This window comes from Etheostoma cragini, chromosome 6 (genome assembly GCF_013103735.1).
Source record: "Etheostoma cragini isolate CJK2018 chromosome 6, CSU_Ecrag_1.0, whole genome shotgun sequence".
Lineage (NCBI taxonomy): Eukaryota > Metazoa > Chordata > Actinopteri > Perciformes > Percidae > Etheostoma > Etheostoma cragini.
The window spans coordinates 10,632,844-10,657,910 of NC_048412.1; the positions used below are offsets into that span (position 1 = coordinate 10,632,844).

General features: G+C 39.5%; 2 protein-coding genes across 10 annotated transcripts in view; one reads left to right on the forward strand and one right to left on the reverse strand.

Moving 5' to 3' along the window:
* The window catches only part of LOC117946855 (RNA-binding motif, single-stranded-interacting protein 3-like), a 173,818-nt gene extending 163,630 nt beyond the window's left edge, over positions 1 to 10,188 (forward strand). For 7 of the 9 annotated variants that reach the window (XM_034875282.1, XM_034875280.1, XM_034875279.1 and 4 more), the window contains 6 exons: positions 1,466 to 1,516; positions 7,010 to 7,126; positions 7,270 to 7,353; positions 7,501 to 7,587; positions 8,007 to 8,131; positions 9,469 to 10,188. In XM_034875282.1, coding sequence (XP_034731173.1) covers positions 1,466 to 1,516; positions 7,010 to 7,126; positions 7,270 to 7,353; positions 7,501 to 7,587; positions 8,007 to 8,131; positions 9,469 to 9,472 — 468 coding nt within the window. In that variant the 3' untranslated portion in view covers positions 9,473 to 10,188. Of the gene's footprint in view, positions 1 to 1,465; positions 1,517 to 7,009; positions 7,127 to 7,269; positions 7,354 to 7,500; positions 7,588 to 8,006; positions 8,136 to 9,468 lie in introns of those variants that run through there. The other 2 variants (XM_034875285.1, XM_034875278.1) reach the window with 2 other exon arrangements.
* Positions 10,189 to 12,961: 2,773 nt separating this feature from the next.
* entpd3 (ectonucleoside triphosphate diphosphohydrolase 3) overlaps positions 12,962 to 25,067 on the reverse strand; it is a 15,241-nt gene continuing 3,135 nt past the window's right edge. The window contains exons 2-10 of the mRNA XM_034874904.1: positions 19,864 to 20,001; positions 19,318 to 19,435; positions 18,876 to 19,035; positions 17,938 to 18,097; positions 17,584 to 17,811; positions 16,659 to 16,922; positions 16,464 to 16,574; positions 15,081 to 15,218; positions 12,962 to 14,416 (exon numbers count right to left, since the gene is read on the reverse strand). Of these exons, the coding sequence (XP_034730795.1) occupies positions 14,228 to 14,416; positions 15,081 to 15,218; positions 16,464 to 16,574; positions 16,659 to 16,922; positions 17,584 to 17,811; positions 17,938 to 18,097; positions 18,876 to 19,035; positions 19,318 to 19,435; positions 19,864 to 19,998 (1,503 nt within the window). The 5' untranslated portion in view covers positions 19,999 to 20,001 and the 3' untranslated portion in view covers positions 12,962 to 14,227. The remainder of the gene's footprint in view (positions 14,417 to 15,080; positions 15,219 to 16,463; positions 16,575 to 16,658; positions 16,923 to 17,583; positions 17,812 to 17,937; positions 18,098 to 18,875; positions 19,036 to 19,317; positions 19,436 to 19,863; positions 20,002 to 25,067) is intronic.

The following is a 25,067-nucleotide window of genomic DNA, read 5'->3' on the forward strand; positions in this document are numbered from 1 at the left end:
CATGAAAAGACCAAAACCACTAGGACACCAAATGTGTATTATTCCGCAACTCAAAACAGTCCCCACGAAATGCGTATAATATTTTTTCCTTCAACTGTTAAGTGTTGCTAAAAACTACAGTTTCCAGCTGAATGAATCACACAGAGAAGTCTGAAAGTATGGAGACAGACTAACACATTGTTGGTTTTGGTCTATTTTAATGGGATTTGCTGGCACAAAGAAGAATATAGCATAAGCTTCAAAATTAATTTCAAATGTGTTGAATGACTTGCTTTTTTACTGTTGTCCTGTGTGTACTCCGTGGACAGGTCAAGTAAGTAGAGTTGTCTTTTCTCAGGAGAGACTTTAACACATAACTTGACAATTCTTAGTCTAGCAATGATAAAACACAGGCTTATATTGCAGCACTCCTCCCATCGATCTTTCAGTCTTCGGCACAAATCCTCCTTTTGTCTCTGTCTCTCTGTTCCCATGTGTCACATCCTCTCTTCCACACGCACAAACCATACCAATTCATGTCAAAGCTGTGTGCCGATGTAGCTGTGGTTCTTTGAGAGATTGACTCAGTACTTGATCCTCGGTTTGTCAAACACGTAGACTTTAAAACAAACACCAGTCCTTCCCCACAGGCTTTCTCTAGCACGAAACACTGCTGTAAACAAGAAAGACAAATGCAATGACACACAGAGACAGTCACATAATGCTTTTTGAGGAAATCACAAGAAGGAGTTGAGCTACCTTGCATTCAATTAACTCCCCATAGACAGACACAGGTAAGTGAACATACACATGCACTCATATAATTACTAGAAGCATTCCCTGTTTTACATGCAAAAAAGTGGCCTTTTGGGGCTTGTTCCTCCTGATGTTAGGGATAGGCAGTAGGAGATGAAAGTGGTGATTTGTGGCCAAGACAGGCTTTGATGATGAAACCTCCAATGTGAAGCAGTAATTATTAGATTGTATTGCTCTATGTGGTCTTATTATCCTCTTATAATTACAACATGACATACTGTATAGTGGACCCTCAGTTACGGCTGTGATATTTTGTAAGCCGCCCTGCCGCAGGGACTGAGGCTCTGAAATGGGCTTGTAAAGACTTGAGCCAATGATTAATTTTCTCTCTTCTCCTCTTTGGTTTTCTCATTTTCTCCCACTTCCTGTCATTCTGTCATCCAATTGTCCTTCTTTATGTTCTCTCTTCCTCAATTCTTTATCCACTTGCAACAATCTTCTTTTTGATCTTCCCTTTCGTCTCATCTCTTCCTGACCTCCCGTTTGCCTCCCCCTACTCATGCCCATCCCCTTCTACTTTAATTACTTTATTTTTTACTTCCTTTCTACTCTCCATCTTTCTTCTCTCCATTTCCTTCATCATGTCTGCGCTTAATGTCATCACCTCTACCTTTGCTTCATCTGCTCATCTCCTCTGTTCGCCCCTCCCCTCCCACTTCCTTCTCCACAGGTTCAGAGTACATCTTGGATGCCACATCAACAGTATGTTATGCAACCTACAGTAAGTTTTTTTTAACCAGGCTATCCTTTCTAATAGAGTAATTTTCTGAAATTTTCAGCACTTTTCATGCCTCTATTTTCTATTGCTGCTTGTCATCAGTGTGTCAGCCGGTCTCAGCACTCAAGTCTGCCATTCTGAAAACATTCAAGATTCTGACCAATGCACATTTAAAAAGCTTGATTGTCTGTCCTTGATATTGGCTGCCACAGGATCTATGAAACAAATCTAAGAAACCATATTCTTGTTTGTGCTATAATGCTCCCTGCAGTATAATTGAGTTGTAACAGTTTTAATTTCACTAATTACATGTATATTGGATCTGTTGACTCCATAATGTTCTTGTTTCAAATACTTAATTACAAAAATGAATTTTATTTTTTTCATTTTTAACTCGTATGTCAGTGTAAATGAGGGAGCAAGTCACTGAATAATTGCAAGAGTCCAAATACTTAAAGAAAAATGACATACAATTTGAAAGAAATGCGAGAGCTGGAACCCAGGCCAAAACAAATTGCACGCCCTGCATCTGAGTCTTGAATCATCTTCACAGCAACTCGCAGAGCTCAGCGGAGCAGAGGCTGGGATACTTTAAAAAAGGTTGTCCCCTGCTGGTTTGAAATGAAACTACAGGTACAAAGCATACTTTTACTTAATTAAAAGTACTAATACCACACTGTAAAAAAATTAAAACTCTATTACAAGCAAAAGTCCTACTTTGAAAATGTTACTTAAAAGTATGTAAGTATCATCAAGAAAATGTACTTAAAGTATTAAAAGTAGAAGTACTCAATAAAGAAAAAACCTCACATTTGAGAACCTGGAAACGATCAGAACAGTTCTGTCAATCAACTGAGAGTTTAAGCGGCTAATCATTTCAGCTGGACTTGTATGCCATTAGATTGTTGGGTAGTTTAATTTAGAATAAACGTCCTATTTCAACAGTATTTGTTTTGTTTGTAAATATCTTAATGTGTAAAGTAACAAGTAACTAAAGCTGTCAGATTAATGTAATAGAGTAAAAGTTACAAAATTTCCCTTTGTAATGGAGTAGTAGTAGACAGTGGCATGAAAAGAAAAGACTCAAGTAAAGTACCTAAAATTTGTACTTAAGTACAGTACTTGAGGAAATATACTTAGTTACATTTTCCCACTGCTACTAAGTGTAGTGGTAAACACTGTATTACACACCCACACATATATTTACAAGTCAAGTCATGAACATTCCCTGTGAGTGTATGGGTGTACAGTCAATACACTACACCGCAAATTTACACTCACTTACAGATTCTCCTTTAGCCATGGACTGTATACAGCTACAGTAACTTTGAGCCTCCGCAGGCTTCACTCTGAGCTCAATGTAAAGTCTCCGCTGACATCCTGTCTGCCTGGCATTCTTAAACTAGTCTGTAAAACATGCATACCATTTTTATACTCAGGTGTTTTGATTACACACCCGTCCTGGAAGGGGTTCATATGAAGGGGAAAGGAATACAATTCACTGTAGTTTAAATAATGAAATAAAGTCATTTTATAGGGAAAATCTCTTTCTGTCAGAATGTGAGGGAGTCAATTATAAGACAATTGCCCAATCCAATGAGAATTGCAGTCATCATGGCCCATGAAGGCACTATCTGCTGCAGGTATGTGTAAAGGAGAAATAGGATTTTTAGTACAGCAGGCTCCTCTCCGATATTTTCTAGAAAATAAAGTTGCCTTCTCTTACAAAGAGACAATGGTCAAAACAGATGTTATCATCCAGATTTCTATCTGACCACAAGTTGTTAGCACCTGTTTTCTTGCAAACATCTGCAGACTGTTTTATTCCAGCAAAATGCAGTTATACTCCATTGGAATTGTAAGCTGTAGGGGGGGGGGATGGAAGATAGAAGCAACACCACAGATATGGTATATCAGCCATGCACTGAGGAATTCCAGCTAATACTGTCACAGCAATACTGGGTTTAAATGAGTTCCAAATTCTGTTGTCCTCCTCTCTATAGATCCGTTATCTTATTGGTCTTCCTCTCTGTCTGCCTGCCAACTCCTGAAAACATTCTGTTGTCATGTCTGATTACAATTATGTCTGTGAGAGAGCATGATACCCTTCTGAAAATGTGTTTTCAAACAAGTGTCTTGTCTAATTATTTGGCAGGCCCCTTGATATGACTGCCGAAGACTTGGGAGAAGACAGAGAGAGATAGAGGAGAAGAAGGGAGAGGCAGGGGAAGGAAAGGAAAGAAGGGATTACAAAGAATAAATTGAGAACAATGAAACAAAAACAACGGCTGCAAAACCATGTCTGGGCTGTGTGCGCCTCTTCCCCAGCCTTGTCTCTGCATAGTCAAAATCCCTGTTAGACAACAAAGGCGAAGGCTAGTCATTGTATTTCCTGGATACAGAAGAAGCTCAACAAATTAAAGCTACATCAGGGAGGGAGACTGAGAGAGACACAGCGGCTTAATTCTGTTCCTATGGCAGCCGAGGCTTCCTCACTGCTGTGCCTCGCTTAATGACCGGTAACTTTCAAGAATAGCGTGAGCTCATTGACACATTTAGGTTGATGCATGCAAGCCCGTCTCTTCTCATCACTCAGTCAACCGTCCATCATGCAGTTATAGTTTTTGGGATGGTTGGTATGTCTATCACTGACAATTACACATGGTTTCACAGATACACACTGTAGTTACACAGTTACTAAAGAAATGAATAACTCTAATGAAAAGGTTGCAATAAGAGAAATACAAAAAATAAAAACAGTGCAAGTTCCCCAGGAATAAAGAAGGTGCACATACTGTACATGCACTCAGACAATTGACACACACAACATAGGAATGCACTCTCAAATTTATTCAGATACACACACTTGTTCACACAGTGGTGCCTTAAGGACCTTGGTGGAATGCCGTCTTTACATCGTAATTAGTGAGAGGATGTCTTTGTGCATAATTATTCACAAATCCCCCTACAGGAAATGAATGCATTACCCTAAACATGCATAGCAAAAAGAAAAAGAGGGAACAGGGCTTATTGGGGAGTGCTGTAATGAGACATCCAAATAACTGTGATTTCAGATCTTCCTGAGTTAAATTGCTACGTTAAACCCATTTAAGCAGATAATGTGTGTGTGTGTGTTTGGGGGGGGTTCTTGGAAGAAAGCACAGATCAGTACATATAGGAGCCTTGAATAGTGCACAATACGTAGTTTGTTTCGGGTATTTTTTCATGCTGGGATCCCTTGTGTGCACGTGTGTGTGCAGTACCGATGCATGCATTTGGGGGCATGTTTAGAGTTTACAACGCAGCAATACCTGAGTTCGTTCTTCATGTTGGAAAAGCTTGTGTCCTTTACAATGTAAAAAAGAAAAGAAGATAAACCGAGGTGTGCTTAGTATTGAAAATCATTGTGTAGAATAATCCAGACATCTGCTTTTCAGATCACCCCATCTGAGAGAGAAGAAATAATGCCGATTCTCATCCTTGGCATACTCACACGGAGCTCCCATCCCACCAGCAGCCTTTAGTGGTTTTCCCGATAAATGGGTGTCATTATTATCAATACTATGTTTTTGATGCTGCACGGTGCCTGCATCATTCTGCTAGTCAGCTTCACTTGACTTCTGGAAAAATGACAGCAAAAGAATAGGAAGAGATGAAGACATGAAGGAGTGAGCAATAGAAAGAAAGTTCAAAGTTGAAGAAGATCGTGTGTTTTTCTTCCGCCTGTCCTTGGGGAAAAGATAACTGTCTGCCTTGCATACTCATTTATTGCTTCACACAGAAAAAGAAATATGTCTGACACACTCTACCACGTATAATTACATACCCACCATACACCAACTAATGCATGGTGTCTGCATGCAGACACGCAGAGACAGCAGGTTTAACTCTTGTATAGGTGTAAATCAGAGCAGACAATTAGTTATTGTGGGTTTCTCTCAGCATGGGAGCCTGCTGTGAGATTGGATGAATTGAGAGAAATAGTGAAGGAGGTTGAGAAATCATTCAACAAGAGAATGTATTATAAAGATGGATGAAAAGCTATGGTATTAATTACAGTAGCTAGATTCTGGAGGCTAAATCTACCTGCAGGAGCCAGAGCTTTGTGCTGCTTTGTGGAAAAATCTGTGGCTGCATCGGTGTGTCGATGCCTCTCTCTCTCTTTTTGTGTGTGTTTGTTTGAAAAAAGTGCCACTCACTCACTTGTAATGTTGAGGAAGCATTTCTGATAGGTGTGTTCCACAAACAGTTCTCCCTATGAAGACAGCAGTCAGGAGGAAGAGCACTCACCACTGTTAGCAGGTGTCACAATCCTTGTCTGTACTGTATGTGTGTGGGTGTGTGTGTGCGCTTGTGTGCATCCCTGTGAAGCTTGCAGACGTAAGGATCTTCACTTACAGTTTTGCAACTGTGAGCAACTCTGACAGACTGTGTTTGCCTATGAGAGGAACGCTCCACACAGCTAGAACTTTTAACACTGTGTGTGTCTGTGTGTGTGTGTGTGTGTGTGTTTATACCTACCTATGTGTGCATCTATGTGTGCTTGAGTTGTTGCAAGCCTCCCTATGAGACCCTACAGAGACAGCGTTGTTAGGACGACTGCCGTACAGCTAGGTCGGGGCCTAAAATAACTTAATTTAATACCTGTGTTTTCCGAACATCTTGTCTCAACATGCAGCTACAGAAGTGCTGACTGCTCTCTGGAGCACTGCTGACACATGTCCACTGATGCTGTCTTTGCTCATGAGAAGTGCAGTTAAACAGCAATCCCAAATAAACAGTGTTTACCTCTGCAGGAGTGTTGCCAGGCATCTAAGCACACGGTGCGAGGATATCTATGGCGAGAAGTCTCCTATTAAAACAAGAGCTGTTGAGTCTGTAGTCGAGCTGTACTGGAAAAGTAGAGCTTGGCGCATCAAGGTGTTAGCAGGCTTCAAAGCCCTTCACATGGAAGAGATTTACAGTAAATGCCTTTCTGCTCCATTCAGACACATGTTCTGTCAAGTCTGCCTGGCAAGCCGGCTGCCTGGCTGCATTACCGGCAAACCCTTTGCAGCCATCAAACTTAACTGGGTTGGACGTTTTTCTCTTACAAACGTATTTCTACTAGCTGAATGTCTTACAAAGCAGCTGTAGAGCATAAAACACGTCCTCATTTCCCATTGCAGTACATACATCAAGTGACATAAAACAGCTGCAATAAATTATGTTATCTAGTAGGTTTATAATTGTCTTTCTCGGTTGGAATGTGGCTTTTATACTGATATAAAGGAATAGTTCTACATTTTGGAAATAGGCATTTTTGCTTTCTTGTTCTCTCCTGCCACCCTTTCATATATGACTTTCTGTGATTGGTTTGAAGATTTTTGTTTAACCAAACTTCATAAAAAACCTGTTGTTTGTTTCATCGATCCCATTGTTTCCTTGCCATATCACAGTTTGTTCAGCTTGTACAACAATGTCTGTACTGTTATGTGTCCTTTTTTCCTGCTTCAGGGTGCTGTGATCACCCCGGCAACGGCTCTAGAGCCCAGTTTGTCTCTTCACCCCTCCAGTGTAATGACTCCTCTCACCCAGCAGATGAACCACCTGTCTCTGGGCACCACAGGCACCGTGAGTCTCAGCTTGTGCTTCCTCTAAACTGTCTTGCTCTGCACGCATGTGTGTGTGTTTATCTTTTGAGTTGTAATATAATCAATGCAATTAGTCCGTGGAGATTTCCATGATCAGCTGTAATTGGAATTATCTCACGGCAGAAACCACAAAGCCACACACATGGAAATTGCCTTTATCTGTTTGCTGAAATGTGCGATGACCCTGGGACCAAGCCAAACTATTATGTAAAGTATAGTAAAGCGTCACAAAACCACATTCCTCCGCAAGAATGTCAGACAGTACTTTCCATCCAGATATTTTAAATGACAAATTGTCTGCACCCACATTATAATACTGTCTGGATTCCCCCCCCCCTCCCCACCTCTCAGCAGTACATGCCTGCTGCAGCGGCTGGTCCTATGCAAGGCACCTACATTCCCCAGTACACTGCAGTGCCTGCCTCTGCCATCACAGTGGAAGTAAGTTGTGTACACATATATACAAAATTCTCTTGTAGTTTAGATGTAGATAGATTTGATGCAAGTAAATTAAGCTGTAGTTTATTCATAAAAAATGCTACCTAAGAGAGACTGATACTGAGACCAAGCCTTGATAATATCAGAATCAGGTTGTGGTTCTGTTTGTATAATTCAGAGTGAGAGATTGCCACTAATTATATTAAATTCCGAAAAGTCAAAGGAACTGTCATCTTATTTCCAAAACAAGCACCAGAAATTAAATTGGGTCTGCTGGAAGATCACTTTTAATCAATACCTGTCTTTGCTGAACTGTGTTTTCTCAGTAAGCCTTTTTTCAGGGCTGTGTGGAACAAAGAGTCCTAAATGAAACCTTGTAGCTGTGTAAAAAAGCTTGATATCTGACTTGTTTGTGGTGTCAGGGCATGGTGACAGACCCATCTTCACAGACAGCCGCCCCCTCCTCCCAGGACACCAATGGGCAGCAGCCTTTAACAGTGGAGACTACAGGAGATCATGCCTCAGCATACTCTTACCAGCAGTCAAAGTGAGTGTTGTTGTAACAGAGGTGTTACATTATTGGGATTTTACTCTTGCATTGCACTGTCAAGTTTTTTTCTCTATTGTTATAAATGGATGAAAACAGTTAGTGGCATGCAGCATTTTCTGCGATAACTTAGATACGCCATACATCTTTTTTTCAAGTACATTTGTCAATATATACGCACACACACACACAGCAATTTCATTCAAAACACATCTTCAGCTGCTTTTTTAATAGTGGAAAATAAGTTTTAAAAGATGTATTCATAGAGAGAGATTTCCATGCACATGTATTTAGTGCTCTCACTTTACGTAAAGCTAACAAAGTCATGCGTATTATTGAGACAACATTCCACTTCAGAAAGATATAATGTATAATCTGTTTTACAGTATGTTAGAGCCGTTCTCTGTGTCTTAACAACTGGCGGAAGTTATGTTAGTTATAATGTGCTGTGTAACTCAGGACTCAGATTCTTATTTTTTCTTTCAAATAGTCTTTGTCACTTAGGTATAAAGCAATATAAATGCTGAACTTATAATACATTATGTCCACCACTTTTAGTACATTATGTAGTTTGTTGTTAGTTGTCATGAATGATTATAAGAATGTATTAAGAGTTTTATAAAGCCTTATAAAGGCATTACAAAGTCTTATGAATGTGCTTATAATGCATTATTTTTTCCAACATATCTTTCATTGTTTCAAAACATAACAGAGCAATACAAGGAAATGCAATTACATTTAACAAACATGTCTACCCACCAACCCACCCCCACCCCCACCCCACCCTCTCAAGTGATTCCAAATCTTGGTTGGGAATCAGGTCAATGAATTGGTCCATTCTGGTCCATTATATAGAAAAAATTAAACAAACATATTTCTTTAATCTTAAGTACTGTCATAATGCGTTGTTGACGTAGAAAGTCTTTTTATTTAGCATAAGTGCAGAGAAAAGGCCAGACAAAGAACGCGCTTACACTGTATACAAGTTAAATGTAAAAATGTTTTCAGCAGTGATTGCTGAGGTTGGAATTCACAAGTTAAATAAATCATGTTAAATAGTGTGTCTAGATATTTAGCTACAGAAGAAAACAGTGTGTAGTTGCACAGACAAAATGTTGTGTAGTTTTGGTCACAGAATCATGTCGACCTTTGCTTGTAAAACACATTTTTATCATTCTCCTGGTGTTTATTCATCTTGTTTTTCTGCCCAGCTGATAACCTGCTGGTGGTTTCTTTTACACACAGCGGTCAGACAAAGAATGTGTGCCTGCTGTAGCATTGTCCACGGTTTCCTCAGTTACCCTTTTTTCACTGACTTGTTTTTCTGTCTCCTTTAGATAACAAGATTGGTAGGAATCATTGCTGCATTGCCTTTAGAAGGACTGCACTGAGGCGCTGGAGACACAAAGAGAATCAAAATGAAACGGGGACAAAAAAAAAAGAGGTGACGGGCAACACTGAGGGGAGAATGCTTCCACTGTGCACCAAATAAAAGACAAAATGAAGAAAAAAAAATCAATTAAATTTCTTACCTGGTTGAACCAAGAAAAAGACAAGAGAAGGAAAAAGAAATGATGGTTTACTGAACTTGAAGACAATGAAATCAAACGCAGTCTGCAGCTTTGAGTTTATCATTTCTCACTGTGAGACTGGACTCTGCCTCCGAAGGAAGAAAAGAAGACAGACTGAAATCTAAACTCAACCAACAAGCTGTACAGAAAAAAATAACATTTGAATGTGCAGGTAGATTTTCAGACATTTTTTATTAAAAGAAAAGAAAAAAAGGAAGGAAGCAAAGTCTAGAAAAAAAACAACAGGTTGTCTTCCTTTGATATTAAGCTACATTATTTTCATTCTTTTTATTATTTGAGTAGTTTTCTAGAATATCAATGTTTTAGTAAATCTTTATTGCCTTAATTTTCTCAATCGTTGGGAAAAAATATTTCCATAGTGTTGAATTATTAAACAAAGAGTGGTTGAATGATTTGAGAGCTTCTTGGAGAGTTCCGCGAGCCAGCGAGGTGAAATCTACAAAGCTATGTACAGTTGTACAGGATTAAAAAAAAGGTTGTAATTGTATGAAGATGATTTTAAATTATGTGGTGCAGTGCAGCCGATGTTGGTTTGGAGAGGGAAAAACATCTTCTCTTAAGTATGCGACTTGTAGGAAGGGTCAATACACTGCTTCCTGGGAAATGCAGTTAGGTTTAATCATGGGATGAAAGTTCCATTTCTCCATCCCATTTGTATTATTTGGTTTTGTTTTTAAATGCAGTCTTTTTACCTTTCAAAAACTTGTTGCTTTGCCTGCTTTGCTTGTCTCACCGCAAAAAGAAAAGTTAAAAAAGGAACATCTCTGACTTTGACAAAAAAGCAGAAGAAAAAAATGCTAGGGTTTTTAAATGTGCAAAAAGCAATAGTTTTTAGTAAAACTGTTGACAGTTTCTTGAGTCTTTCTTAACCTTTGAACAAAAGCAGCAGACAGGTGGCGTATTTTATACCAAAGATGAAGAAACTAGGTAGTGAAGAGTTCTTCCTTACTGTATGTTGCTTTTTTTTATTTTCTTCACCTCTGAAAATGATTTTTCCAGCTTGGTAGTGTTCGTGTGTGAGATAGTGTACTCAGTGACTGGGACCATGCAGTCGGTCTTTAACACAACTGCCTCAACAAGAAGCGCATGCTCTGAGATGTTTGTTTGTCATGTGATCAAACGGGGTGATGATCTAAAGTGGCTGTAACATCTGTCGAGAGACTAAACACAGAAAAGGGAGGAGGTAGGTATGTAATTGTGAAGTTAGTGTAATACTTGTGGTAAAGAGGCCGAAAACTCATTCTATCCTGTGGAATATTGGAGTGCACTTTTTAAACCTGTGTGTACGCCCAACAACACCGTCTTCTGGCTGCAATGCCTAATCTTAAAGGTGCCCTGTCACACACATTTTCTTACTTTGTGGTAATGTCTGAAGGTCTACCATGGACTCTGTAACATTTTTTTGTGGAAAAAATGCTTTTGTTAACTTTTTTTCAAGCCATTCTTGCGTGGTATAGAAAACCTGCAGGAAGACTCCGCTTCATTTCTGCCAGTTCTCATTAATATTCAACGGGCTAAGCTGCTTGACTCTGATTGGCTGACAGCTAGCCAATGAGAGCCCGGCTATCGGCATCCATTGCCTACGCAACTGGGCGAGCTCATGAATAGTAAGGAGCTCAGGCAACATGACAGCAGACTGACCAGCTTTAATTAGCCTGATATCTCTGCTCTTCAGTGGCTAGAGCTGATGGAGGAGGTAGCAGTTCATTTTCTTTAAAGAAAGTGGGTGGAACTCATGACTAAAATACTCATGCGTTCTTTTGTTATGTTACTTATGGATGGAATTGTAGTAAAAATGTAAATGATTCCCCTTTTTTGCTGGGGACCCCTTGGAACTCTCTCAAGAAACCTTGGCACCCACTGCTCTAGATTTATTTAGATATAAATTCCCAGTCTCAGTCCATAAGACAAACTGTTTTACGCCACTGTCTTGCCATACAAGCCATTTAAAATGTGAGCGGGGTGATGATCTCTGATAGAGGAAAGAACATTTCTGTTGAATGAAATCATTTCAGCTTATGTATATTCTAAAAGGATGAGGATTTTGTTTTCTGTTTTCTTTTTTGTCTTTTTTTAAGAATTGATTATGATGTGTGAGCTGCTAAACACTTTTTATTATTGGGGGATTGAGACAGTCTTGTGTTGGGTGGGTGTAAAAGAGATACAATTTTAAAATTGACTATTTGAAGCCAAGATAAAGACATTTAATTGTTATCCATGACTTGACAGCGTAAAATGCATCCTAAGTTTTGTGCCTCTTCTCAAGTGAAAGAGGAGATGTTCCCGGTTGCAGCCTTCATAAAAACACAAAACAAATATCAGAATACTATTTTCTTCGATTGCTAAGAGTTGGTAATAAGAATCTCCATTAATGTACTGAGTAAGAGAGCATCGGGGGACTTTGACTGGCTGACACAAGGTCTGAGGTCAGTCCTTGAAGCCCCACCTACCTGACTCTCCACCAATAAAAAGAAGCCAATGGAGATGTAGGAACTGACAGACACATTGAAAAAGTTCAACCAAAATCAAGCAGATACAAACCTCTGCGGGAAAATAAATTATTGAAAGAAGAGAGGAAGTAGAGAACAGAAGTGATATTTATGAGATCTTTTTTGTACAGGTGTGTTAAAGAAGATGCAACAGAAATAACTGATGATGCTATTTTTTTATTTGCTTGGTCACATGCCTCCCATGTCTTTGAACTTGTGATTCTGAGAGTGTCTGTAGAACCAGTGGATATTGCTGTAGTTTCAAATGTCTCTTTTCTTTTTGTTTTCTTTTTAGACAAATCTTTCAATAAAAAAAACGTCACAAACAGTCAATACTGCCCTTGTAAATTACGCAGGAACAAGGCGGTACCACTAGAGTGCACTGTAGTACACAGCATGAGAATACACAGCATGAGATGGGGGATGTAAGGATACTGGATGAAAAGCTGTGTGTGTGTGTGTGTGTGTGTGTGTGTGTGTGTGTGTGTGTGTGTGTGTGTGTGTGTGTGTGTGTGTGTGTGTGTGTGTGTGTGTGTGTGTGTGTGTGTGTGTGTGTGTGTGTGTGTGTGTGTGTGTGTGTGTGTGTGTGTGTGTGTGTTATTTTGTTTTGTTTTATTTTATTTTATTTTAACAGGTCACCAGGACGTCAAATTGATTTGAAGAAGCCACCAGTGTTTGGTATTAAATTATATTAAGTGCCAAGCTCAGGTAAAATCATGATGGTAAATGATTCAACACGGAAGTCTGAATCTCACACAACAGCCATGAAAGGTACAGTTAGTAGGTTTATTATATACTGAATAGAGAATTAGCAAAACAGGACCAATATAGTAGTCAGTGCATTACATACACATCATGCATAATTCTCTTAAGTGCAAAGACAACAAGCTACCCAAGTAGAGAACCATGTATACAGAATGTCAAAAGACACACATTTGAATTCATGCTGTTTTCATTCAGAAATGATGTTGCAAAGAAATAGAGAATTAATTGTTTTGTAATGCCTTAATTGTGAGAAAAGAAACTCATTTACCAATACTGTAACAAGGACCATACAATAGGAAGCATTCTTATTTGCTTACTTGCTGCTCACCAACCAATGAAATGTATTGGATGTACTTATCAAGTGTGTTTTCAAGACAGTCAGTCAGATCCATTGCTCCCTCTCAGCCATGCTTAGCGTTGCTACCACTCTCAGGGGTCTGTTGCTGACTGATTGGCATTCATCTACAAAACTGACTAAATTGAGTCAAAAAACTCAAATAACCTTGTTGCATCAATGCTTTATATTTGTAAACTAGTCTCTGCTGATTGAAGTCTTTCTCTCATTCAGAAGTCTTTCACAGCAACACTGAGTAGAGATGACACTGAAAACTGGAAATGTGTGGATTGTCAGTGTTGATACTTTTTTATTCTTTGGTGTAGTTTTCTCAGACTACTCCACTGAATATATATTGAATATTTATCCAACAATATTTTGTTCTTAAAATAGAGAATGAAAGCTTTCCCAGGGAAAGCCCAGGCAAAATCATAATGAAACAATGGCACATAGCACATTCAATGCATTGTTTATTAAGGTGGTTTTTATTCCATAAATGTGGAGTCTTTTTGTGTGTACTTCTATCTTTCAAGCTTTCAACGCACATTGATTACACAATGTGCAACAAGAACAAGCACATGGACATTTCTGGGTGCTCTTTCATCATCAGGCTATATCACCTGTTTTTGTCTGTAAAATAGCACTATTTTCCTTTAGTGGAGCTTGGAATAGTAAAACTGAAGTGATCCCATTATTCAAATCTACATGAGTTTCCCTGAGGCACAAGATGAGGTTTTCATTTTGAGGCTCTTACTTTCATAAAAACTCATCATTTAAATAAAAGGCATTTGTTAGTAACTTTCAGTAGTTCAGTAACTTTTACTGTAGTAGATCCTTGGCACATGCTGCTGCAGCGCTCTCCCTCTCCTTACAGAATAACAGCAGGCGCCGGCAGACCGGCTTGTAATGTACACTCTCAGTAGCAGGTGCGAATGAGGACGATGAAAAAAAAGACAACAGTTATGATAGTAAGTGCTGAAAATAGAAAGACAAGGCCGGCAAAGACGGGGTCCGTCATGGGGGTGGTATATTTTACCTCAGACGGGATCATGTTGGACATACTCAGCATGTAGCCCAAACTCCAACCTATGCTGGTTTTCTTTACCTGAAACAAAGAGGAGAGATTACCCATGTTTTGTAGTGATATTGTATGCTGCACACTGTATTTTTTGTAGTAAATGCAGCTAATACATCACTTTGCATGTCTAGAGAAGTTGCACAATTGCAGCTCTAAGGGAAAAGATGAGTCACACCTTACAAAGAACGCCAATGTAAATACAAGTGTGTCTGTTTTTTAATTTCTTCTAAAAGGACCTACCAAACCACCAGACTCCCACACAGCTTTAAGGCTCTAAACAGGACACGCAGAACACTTACTCTCTTGTTGGTGGGATTGGGATTTGGGAGCATCGCCAGCTGTTGTGGAACGTTCTTTTGTTAAAATCTAAAGGCAAATCGTCCTGCAATTTGGAAACTGCTGCTCTAATGTGTGACTTTTCAACATCTTCTGTGTTTCTTAATGACTCATGACTAATAGACTGCATGTCACAGACCAGGAATCCCCTTCTGTTGAGGGAGTTCCATTGTAAGAGGCGCTCCGTGTCCTCAGGGCATCGCAGAGCGATACATAGCTTGCCATTCACTCTGGCCTCAACCTTCCATGTGTGCAGATGGTTACTATGTCAGCCATCCATCTTTGATAGGTTCTCATGGGTGGCTTCATTCACATTCAATGTCATTATGTGTTTTGTTTGTTTTGCTCAACCAACCTCTCTTTTGAAGTCAATGTTTTTCCATGTTTCTTTGTCAAACTTATATCCATCCACCAGCAAAGTGAAGACATAGTGAGATGCAAAACAGTAAGTCTTGAGAAATTTGGGATCTATTCCTGCCTTTTCTGCCTTTAGCTGAAAGGAAGAAAAACAGAGATTAGAGTGGCCTGTGATTAGGAAGAAGAATTATACTGTACAAACGAATGAAGCCGGATGTTAATACTAATGTCAAGACAATACTGAGACAAAACAATGTGCAATCAAGACTGATTCCAATTCATAGTTAAGATAAGATCAAATAAAACTACATCCATCCATAAGAATTTTTTTTTTAAACAGTGCTATTGTGATGTCTGACACATTGGTCACGCGTCTATAGGTCCCGTGAAATAGAGAATTATCTGCTCAGACGTGGCAGAATTATTCTTAAAGGTCTTGGAATCTCCAAATAGCTAAGCTGATGATTCTAAAACAACAACCCTACTGACAAATATGATCTGAATGTGTAAGTTCAGTTTTATTGAGTTAAAGTTCCAACGTGTAGGTATTCCTCCCATCTAGCGTTGAGATCATATATCGCAGTCAACTCTCTCTCACCACGCAGTTCCAAGTACGTCCTACAGCTACGGTAGCCTTCACGCTTCAAAAAGCCGGTCTCTCTATCCTTTTTCTCTTTCTGTGCGAAGAAGAAGACTCCTGTTCTTAAAATTTGGATTTTGAATGTGTGTGGTCCTCCATGTTCTTCTAACTTGCCGGGGCCTTTGGAGCGGCGATGCCCATCAGCAGCACCTGTGAGTTTATCTTGTTACTTCAAAAACGCAAAAGACGGAGCAGTACAGCCTGTGTGTCTCTTACCGGTAAACGGATTTTAAGATGGCGCATGAATATTGAGCATCCACCCCAGTTAATGTGAATAGAAACGTAACATTTTAAGCCAAAAGGAATACTTGGAATTGATGGTGGTGGTAAATATTCATGATAAAGGACAAGTTTGTGAACGGGCAACACCGATTATGATAACGAACAACTAAACACGTTACACACTTTACTTTAAGTTGCTGTTTTGACTAAATGTTTTAACAGAAGCACCCACACTAAATCACACAGAGGAAAATGTTCCCACACTGCTTGGCACACCTCAGCCGGTGGAAATAAAATACTGACTTCTGCTCTATTCTTGATGAGTAATATTGTTGTTGGTCTGAGTGGAAGTGTTTGCTGCACCACTTACATTTTAGAATTCCTGTCCTTTTTCTTCCCTATATTTTTGCTTCTCCCAGCATTTAATTTGTTTCTAACTCTTCCTAAACTATCTTCTCATCCTATCTCCACCTGTTTTCCTTTTCTTATTACTTGCTGTATGAAATTAGAAAGGCTTACTTGTGTCCAATTTGTGTTGCAGTATTTCGTAATTGAGGCGTTGAATTGATCAAGATCTGTTGTTCCATTCATCCCAAGGGCCTTAGAAGTAAAGAAGAACCCTGCATATGCCTGGCAGGAACAATAGACATATCATAAGATTTTTTTCATCTTCATCTCTCTTCTTGCATGTGTTTTATTTGCACTGTGTGTTACCAGAAAATCTCCAGTGACGGGCGGCTGCTCGACCCCGTTGAGGGAACACTGGGATGAGTTACAAGTCTTGAAAACAAATATGGATTTTACTATGCTGCCACACTTTTCTGGGTTGCCTGTTCCCACCAAGAAGAGTTCTTGATTTGGATTGTAGCCGTTAGGCTTTTTTGTGCACTCTGTGTCATAAATGAAAGAGGCCTTGAAGGTGGTGTTGAATCCTTTAGGGTAACAGGGGTTCTTTATGTAGGTGGGGTCAGATGATTCCTGGAACGTTGAACGGAGGAAATGTCAGTAGAAAGAATGGAGGATGATGAAATACCACTACATATCAGAAAAAAGGGACAAGAAGACACATGATGGGATGACATGAGAGCTTTGGACAGCATTACTTGCTATCTATATATAAAAATCATGATTAATTTACTTGACTATGACAACAATTTGAAGTTAACATATTATGCCAGGACCCTTCTGCAAATGTATACTCATAACATATCCTCACTGAATAGCATATTTATCCAACTCAATTACTGATAGTTTCAGGAATTAAGCTATAAGCTGCCAGAAATAATGCATTTCTCGCAGACTAGCATGACGACATTCACAGTCCGATCAATATGCTTAATGACATAATGCATTCTCGACTGGTCTCCCTTTGCCTGTTAGCAACTCAGGTTCAACAATATTCACTGATCAATTCTTAACTAGGCGTTAATGGATCTTAGCCTGCACATGCATGCAAAAAAAACAGACATTCCCACTGCGATGCGATACACACACACACAAGCGCTCAAACACGAACATAGAAACGCATAACATACAGGGATAGAACTCAGAGAAAAACCATCCCCCTTATAGTACCTGAAAGACATGACATGTGAAAGAACACACATACACAGACAACACAAAACAAAAAGATGTGTACCTGAACTACTTTGTCCAGAACCCTTTTTTCAGCCTCGTTTTTGCCATAGCAGAGGAAACTATGTGTGTAAACATTGTAAGGGTAACCATACAGTTTGACATGCAGGTAGTCAGGCCCGCTGAGATCATCCTGGACAGCAAAGGCGATCTGTGTTGACGCCCCACCGAGGTCCATGGACCCTACGGTATTTTTCCCTTCTGGGCGTACATAGGTATTCCAAAGGTTTTTCTTCAAAAATAATGGGAAATGTTAGTATAGGGTGAACTGTGAGATGGCCTCTGGTGAAATAGTTTGTTCCCCTTTAAAGGGACATGTACATGTTGACCTACAGATAGATCCATGAAAGTGTCTTACCTCGAGAAAGTTGTCCATGAGGTAGTTGACAGTGACCCACCCATACAGCCCTTCTTCTTGACCAGTAATGATGGTAGCATTATGGAAGTTGAAAGGCAAAGATCTCAGGTATTCTGTGAGACTTTCCAGGATTTCATTGCTCCTCTGTTCATCCTTCTCACTTATAGCAAAGCAGAAAAAAATTACAGATCTTATTGGAAACAGAAAGTTTAGTAGCCATGGAATATGGAATCAGTGTCATTAAAGCAAAGTATCATATTTAAAAAAATATGTTTGCGCTGTTTTTTGCTGAGTTAGAAAAGCAAATTTATACTAATGTCATGTCTGTACGCTACATCGGAAGCCAGAGCTGGCCAGGAGATGGTTAGCTTAGCTAAGTGAATTTCCCCAAATGTCTACTACAATACCAATATCAATAATAAGTATACTATACATGGAGTATTTAGATTTATATATAAAGGAAACTTATCATGAAAAGCTAATTTGTCAGTGCTTGTGCACATGTATTTAGGTATATGGAATGCCTACCAACCCACACACTGTGAAATATGACAACCCAGTCAGTTTTCTGTGAGCTGTCTAGATCATAAAACATAGGATTCAACAAGTCATTCAGATTTGGCTCCCCTTCCTATGTCACACATGTGCTAGTAGAAACCGTAGACACAAGCATGAATTGATTAAATGTCCCCATTACTGAAATTATAGCAAACAAAGAAATTAATTTGAAAGAACCCCATATTTCCATTTCCCGGCATCAGTGTTACACCATCTTGAATTTTGCCCCACCCTTCAGTCTAAATGAGTGTTCACTGATGGGGCTTCCTGGTGACGCACAGGGTTTTGGGGAAAACCATGTGGTGCATAAATGTATTGCTCTACAATACCTTAATGGCGAGAAAATACCATAAAGCTGACTTATTTCAACAATTTCTTACTGTAGTAGTCTCATTCCAGCAGTAGCTCCCAGAAACAGAGGTGTGGTTTTATGTTTTTTAGCAGGAATAGCTTTGGTGATGTTGTCCATGCATTCTTTGAATCCCTTCCATGATTTGGCGTCTTTCTCTGGGTCAACTTTCATCTCTGAGATGCCATTACCTGTAGGCACAATGCAAAGATAAAATCACATTCCTAAGCACAGGCGCTACAGATTTATAGTGATATGTTCATGTGTAACATTTGGAACCTGGTCAGTTCAACAAAATAACGATTTAAAAAATGCTCAGTAAGCTTTAGCTTTTTTTCTCTCTCTTGTTTACCCGCTATACTTAAATTTACCCTACTGCTAAATGTACATTTAACATTTTATGTAACTCTACAAATTGTAGAACTTTTACACACAAAACTTGCAATCGGTGTAGAGAAGCAGCAGTAACTCACCAGCGACTTTACAGTTCATTTTCTCAGTCACCACTCCGGTTTTATTGTGCTTCTCCCCTGGCCACTCGTACAGGTACACATTGGAACGTGATGAGCCTGAGTCTATCACTATGCCATACTGAAGAAAAATAAGAAAAAAATCAATTTTGGTCTATTTGATAGCACTTTTTACATTGAATAGTGAAATATCGTAAAGCCCTAAATGATTTTGTTAACATGGCAAAGAGCTAAGACTATCAAAAAAAAAGAGGCTGCTGCAACCCCCACCACCCCTTTAAAAACACACACATTGTTCAACAGGACCTGGATCATAGTACCCTGACATGGTACCCTGACCCTGAAAACGTGGAACAGTTTGGCATCACATTCAAAACTGTCAGTGTCGGAGCCAAAGCATGTGTTTGCATACCTGTTTCTGTTTCTCTCTGTATGAGAACTGTTTTGTACTTTTACTTTGTGGAAGAGAAAAAGAGCTACAGCAAAATAATGACTACACATGTGTGTGTGCATCCATTGATATTTGTGCACGTGCACGTATAAGTTCACCTCCAAGCTGTACTCTTTGGACCTCCAAGTGTCCTGGATGACGGCAACAGCAACAAGGGCAGCAATACTAGCCAAGAAGAGAAGCAGTACTCCAGCTATGCAACACTTGTAGCACGTCTTCTGTTTGGAAGCCATTTCCTGTTGGAGAGAAATGGGGTTTAAAAAAAATAAAAAAATAAAGTGTGGTTCTCACTAAAAGCTTTTTTGCTCTCAAAGTGATGACATGGGAAGAAGTTTAAAAAATGATGATAAACAGTAATAGTACACTTTATTTACTTTAAGCTAAAAAGAAATCATTGGCAGCATTAATAGTATTGATGGACTAAGCAATATCACCAAACAAATGCATAAAAACAAACAGAACAGGAGGAAGCATGTGGATTATGATTGGCTGTCTCAATAGTGGGTTTTTTCAGTTAAATTGCCTTCTTTTTATACAAGATTTTACAAGATACTTTAATGCCATAAGATTATGTTTGACCTATTTAATTAAGGCAAATATGCAAAGCAATTATAAATATGTGTTGTTATGATCCACAAAGGAAAATACAAGCTTCAGCATAAGATTCCTTGAAGATAGTAAAATGGGGATTTAAAGTTTATTAAAGAGAGTTTTGGGAGGTGTCAGTTTCTACCAAGGTTGTCAGTAAGAAGAAAAAATAGGCTTTAATTCCTCAAGAGCCAGCAAGCGTATTGGCCACTGTCTCTTGTATATATAAACTTGTGTGTGCAGTTGGACCGAATGAAACCTTACTGGTTAATTATGTATCTACCTAATTTGTAAAAATAACAGTGATTGGATAGTCTGAGTATACCCTGCCCACTCTACGGGCAATTTGATTTCTCCCTGTAGCTCGGTCTGGAAACCTGCAAGTTTAATTCTCCTGCTTCAGTTCACAATTTTGCAGGAACCAATCACAAACTGGCCTATCTAACTGGCGCGCTATCGGTGGGTTTACCACGATGACCATGGAGAAGCGACCAAGCAGCTTCTTGGTTACATTTAACATAGCGACCACCGAACGCCACCGAAGAGCAGGAACCCGTTGATGCCCCTGTCGCTTCTACGTCACCCGGATCGTTGGTCTGACTGGTTGAAGGACTACCCAATTGCCTACAGACTTATTTGAACTATGCCTGTTGGTCAAGCCTTGTGCAGAGTGAATTCAGAGCAGACTCCCCAGACCAACGCTTAATCTCAAATCTATTGAGTTTGGCTTGGTCTGGTGATAGCCAAACTACTGATTTCCAGAACTTGTTAAGGTCTTAACAAATATTCAATTCAATTTTCAATTCAATTTTATTTATTGTGTCGATTCATAACAATAGTCATTTTGAGACACTTTACAGATTGGGTAGAGTAGGTCTAGACCACACTCTATCATTTACAAGGACCCAACAGTTCTATTAGTTCCCTCCAGAGCAAGCAAGAGTGCGACAGTGGTGAGGGAAAACTCCCTTTTAGGAAGAAACCTCGGACAGACCCAGGCTCTTGGTGGGCGGTGTCTGACGGGCCGGTTGGGGTTGAAATAACTATTGGCAATAATAGTCACAGTAAAAGATAATGTAACAGTGACTACAAATTGTAGTTTGTAGTAGTTTATGGCATAAGCAGGGCATTGCACGGTATTGAAAGGCACAGCAGAGGGTAGCAGGGCAACGCAGAGCGTAGCAGGATTTAACAGGACATCGCAGGACGTGTAGCAGGACCACAGCAACAGCTGCAACCATGATTTTGGAGCCTCCCTTAGCCAAGACACATGCTGGAGGGAAAAGAACACGAGGACTCCGGGAAATATCTCCCCAGAGCTAGGTTAGTAACAGGCATTTCAGGGACATGGATGCAGAGCAATGGAAGGATAAAGGAGAGAGGAGCTCAGTGTGTCAAAGGAAGTCCCCTGGCAGTCTAAAACTATTACAGCATAATTAAGAGAGACAGGGTAAAGAGAGGAGCCTGGTCTGGCTGTACTGCCCTTCTCCCTCTAGTTTTATTATATAATTGATTATGTGGTAGATGAATCTGACGACAATTATGGGAAGCAGTTGGGCCGGGCTAGGCGAAGGTGGTGACGGTGTCTGCCTCCCGAACCCAGACGGAAGCTGATTCCACAGTAGAGGAGCCTGATAGCTGAAGGCCCTGGCTCCCATTCTACTTTTAGAGACTATAAGAACCACAAATAACTCTGAATTCTGGTAGCGTAGTGCTCTAGTGGGACAATAAGGCACTAAGAGCTCTTCAAGATAAGATGGTGCTTGACCATTTAGAGCATTGTAGGTCAGGAGAAGGATTTTAAATTCAATCCTGGATTTTACAGGAAGCCATTGCAGAGAAGCTAATACCGGAGAAATATGATCTCTTTTCTTGTCAGAACACGTGCTGTAGCATTCTTGATCAGCCGGAGAGACTTGTGGGACATATTTGAGTATCCTAATTATAAAGAATTACAGTAGTCCAGCCTGGAAGTAACAAATGCATGTTTTTCAGCATAGTTTTGAGACAAGATGTTCCTATTTTTGGCAATGTTACGAAGATAAAAAAGGCTGTTCTTCTGAGGTTTGTTTTAGATGGGAGTTAAAGGATGTATCCTGATCAAAAATAACTCCTAGATTTCTGACAGTAGTTCTAGAGGTCTTGGCAATACCATCCAGAGTAGCTATGTCTCTTGGTTAAGACTTTTGGAGGAGTTTAGGGCAAAGCAAAAAAACTTCAGTTCTGTCTAACTTTAACATCAGAAAATTGTAGGTCATCCATGATTTTATATCATTTAGACATGCTTGAAGTTTAGCTAACTGTCTGGTCTCTTCTGACTTGATTGATAGATATAATTGTGTGTCATCTGCATAACAATGAACGTTACTTAAGTGTTTTCTAATAACATTGCCTTGAAGAAGCATTTATAAGGAGAATAGAATTAGTCGAAGCACTGAGCCTTGTGGAACGCCATGGCTAGTTACTTTGAGGATTTATCGTTAAAATTAACAAATTGAGATTGATCGGATAAATAAGACTTAAACCAACTTAGTTCGATTCCTTTAATACCAAATAAATGTTCCAGTCTCTTTTACAGGATGATATGTTCATTGGTATCAAATGCAGCACTAAGATCTAGTAAAACAAGTACAAAGACAAGTCGTTGTCTGCAGCAGTTAGTTCATTAGTAATTTTCCCCATTGTCAGTGTACCTGATAAAAACTCTGAGAATTCAGAGAAAAATTCAGAATATGGTCCTGGAGCTTGGCAAAAAACAACAAATATAATTGTAATGTTTTCCATGATGGATGTTGAAGATTAAGAACAAGGTTTTCAAACGAGTTATAATTTAGTTTAGTTTTAGGATTAATTAATTAACAAGCTTGAATCAAAGATGGCCACTGGAGTCACCAACTTCACGTTCCACAGTATAGAGCCCCCAATAACTAGAGTTGGCTTCTCAGCCGGTGTGTTACTGAGTGGGGAGAAACTGTTAGAAAGGCAAACATGTTAGCCATAGCCTCTGATTTGGAGCGGATGCCGTCGTGTGCGCTCCCCGGTTTAAAGCTAGCGCTAGTCTTCTTTTGTAAAAGTCACCCACTCTCCCGGCTACTTGGGGTCTATTGGGGGGGCTGCTAACAGAAGCTGCAGTATATTGGCCCGCACCAGCTACGGGGCGCTGGCTAGCTACGGAAGCATATGATTTTGATTCCATGGTGCGAAGCCGTGCCTCAAACTCACTAAGGCCTCCAGGGCAGCACATATACTACATTCATTTCATGTTCCGTCATCACTAAAGGAATTAGCCAATGCAACAACTGAGATCAGCAAGGGAGTCGCTGTAAGATGATGAAACTACTGTATAAGTGCTTGAGTATAACTACTGTTTAAATACAATAAGGCACTTACCCACCAGATTTAAGCAATAAAGCAGTGTTGAGTAAGTTTTCACTGGTGCTGAAAAGTAGCATTCGTTAATTAAACAGATATGTATGCCTATGCCCGGTTGATGCGGGCTCTAAGCGAATAAAGTGTACTTTAATGCCCAATACTCTCCAATTCCAGGCACTTAGCCACCAGATTTAAACAATAAAGCAGAGTTCAGTTAATTTTTTTGGTGGAGCAGAAAAATAGCGTCTGTGAGATTGGAACACCGGAAATGAGAGTGTATGGATGCACAGCTAAATTACAACATCCAACATTAGATTACTGCCACATTTCAATATTGCACAAACCTACTGGGTAGTGAAACCTGCCATTGAAGATCATTCAACAAGTTTTGTTTAAACTCTTACACGACCCACGGGAGTTTTATGGGTTTTACATTCTCAGATTTAAACCACAGTTTAAAACACGTTGATAATGTTGTGAGACATTTGCAGTTTGATTATCTTTAAAAGATGATTTAAAATTAAACAATAGTTCACTTCCGCTTAAGCATGTGATGCAGAACGTGACTTAGCTTTGTTTCTTCCATAAAGTTCAACAGACTTGGCTTTTACTTTTATTTTCAAACAGGACGTGTACCCCGTTTCCTTGGTGAAAGACCCTTTACCTCTCCAACCTAAGTGGAAATTTGGCACTTTTATACTTTGTCACCTTACTTTCTGCTATGCTCCCATCATAACTACTACAGCCTTTAGAGGGCGCCGCTACTATAACTGTAAATATGACTCATAAATGCTGCTTGAAATAATAACCTATGTGGCTGTTTTTCAGGAGGCCAGTCTCAGATTATTGGTTATACATTAAGTGTGTTTTGTGTTCAACTCTTTCTGATGGCTTTGAAGAAACAGACATTTTCAAATGCTGACATTTAGAACAAACACATTTGATGTCAAGCTTTAGGCAATGACAATGCTCACCTCACAGAAACCCTTTTTTCAGCAAAATGTGGATCTTGTTGATAAACAAGGCATGCCACAAACAGCTCTATTTGAGTTTCAAGTGTATACTAAATGACGGAAAACAGTGTTTCATGCCAGATCCGCCATGTGTGCTTTGAGAAAAGTCAAATGTTAAGGATTAATGAACATTTTAGCATATACAAGACTGATTTTTTTCTATCAGAATCACACATGTATTTCTCATGTAGTCAGTATGGCTGCAATTATGAGTCACACACAAACTCTGGAACACAAGACACAGCTCTTTGTACCTACACTCACCGGCCACTTTATTAGGTACCCCATGCTAGTAACGGGTTGGACCCCCTTTTGCCTTCAGAACTGCC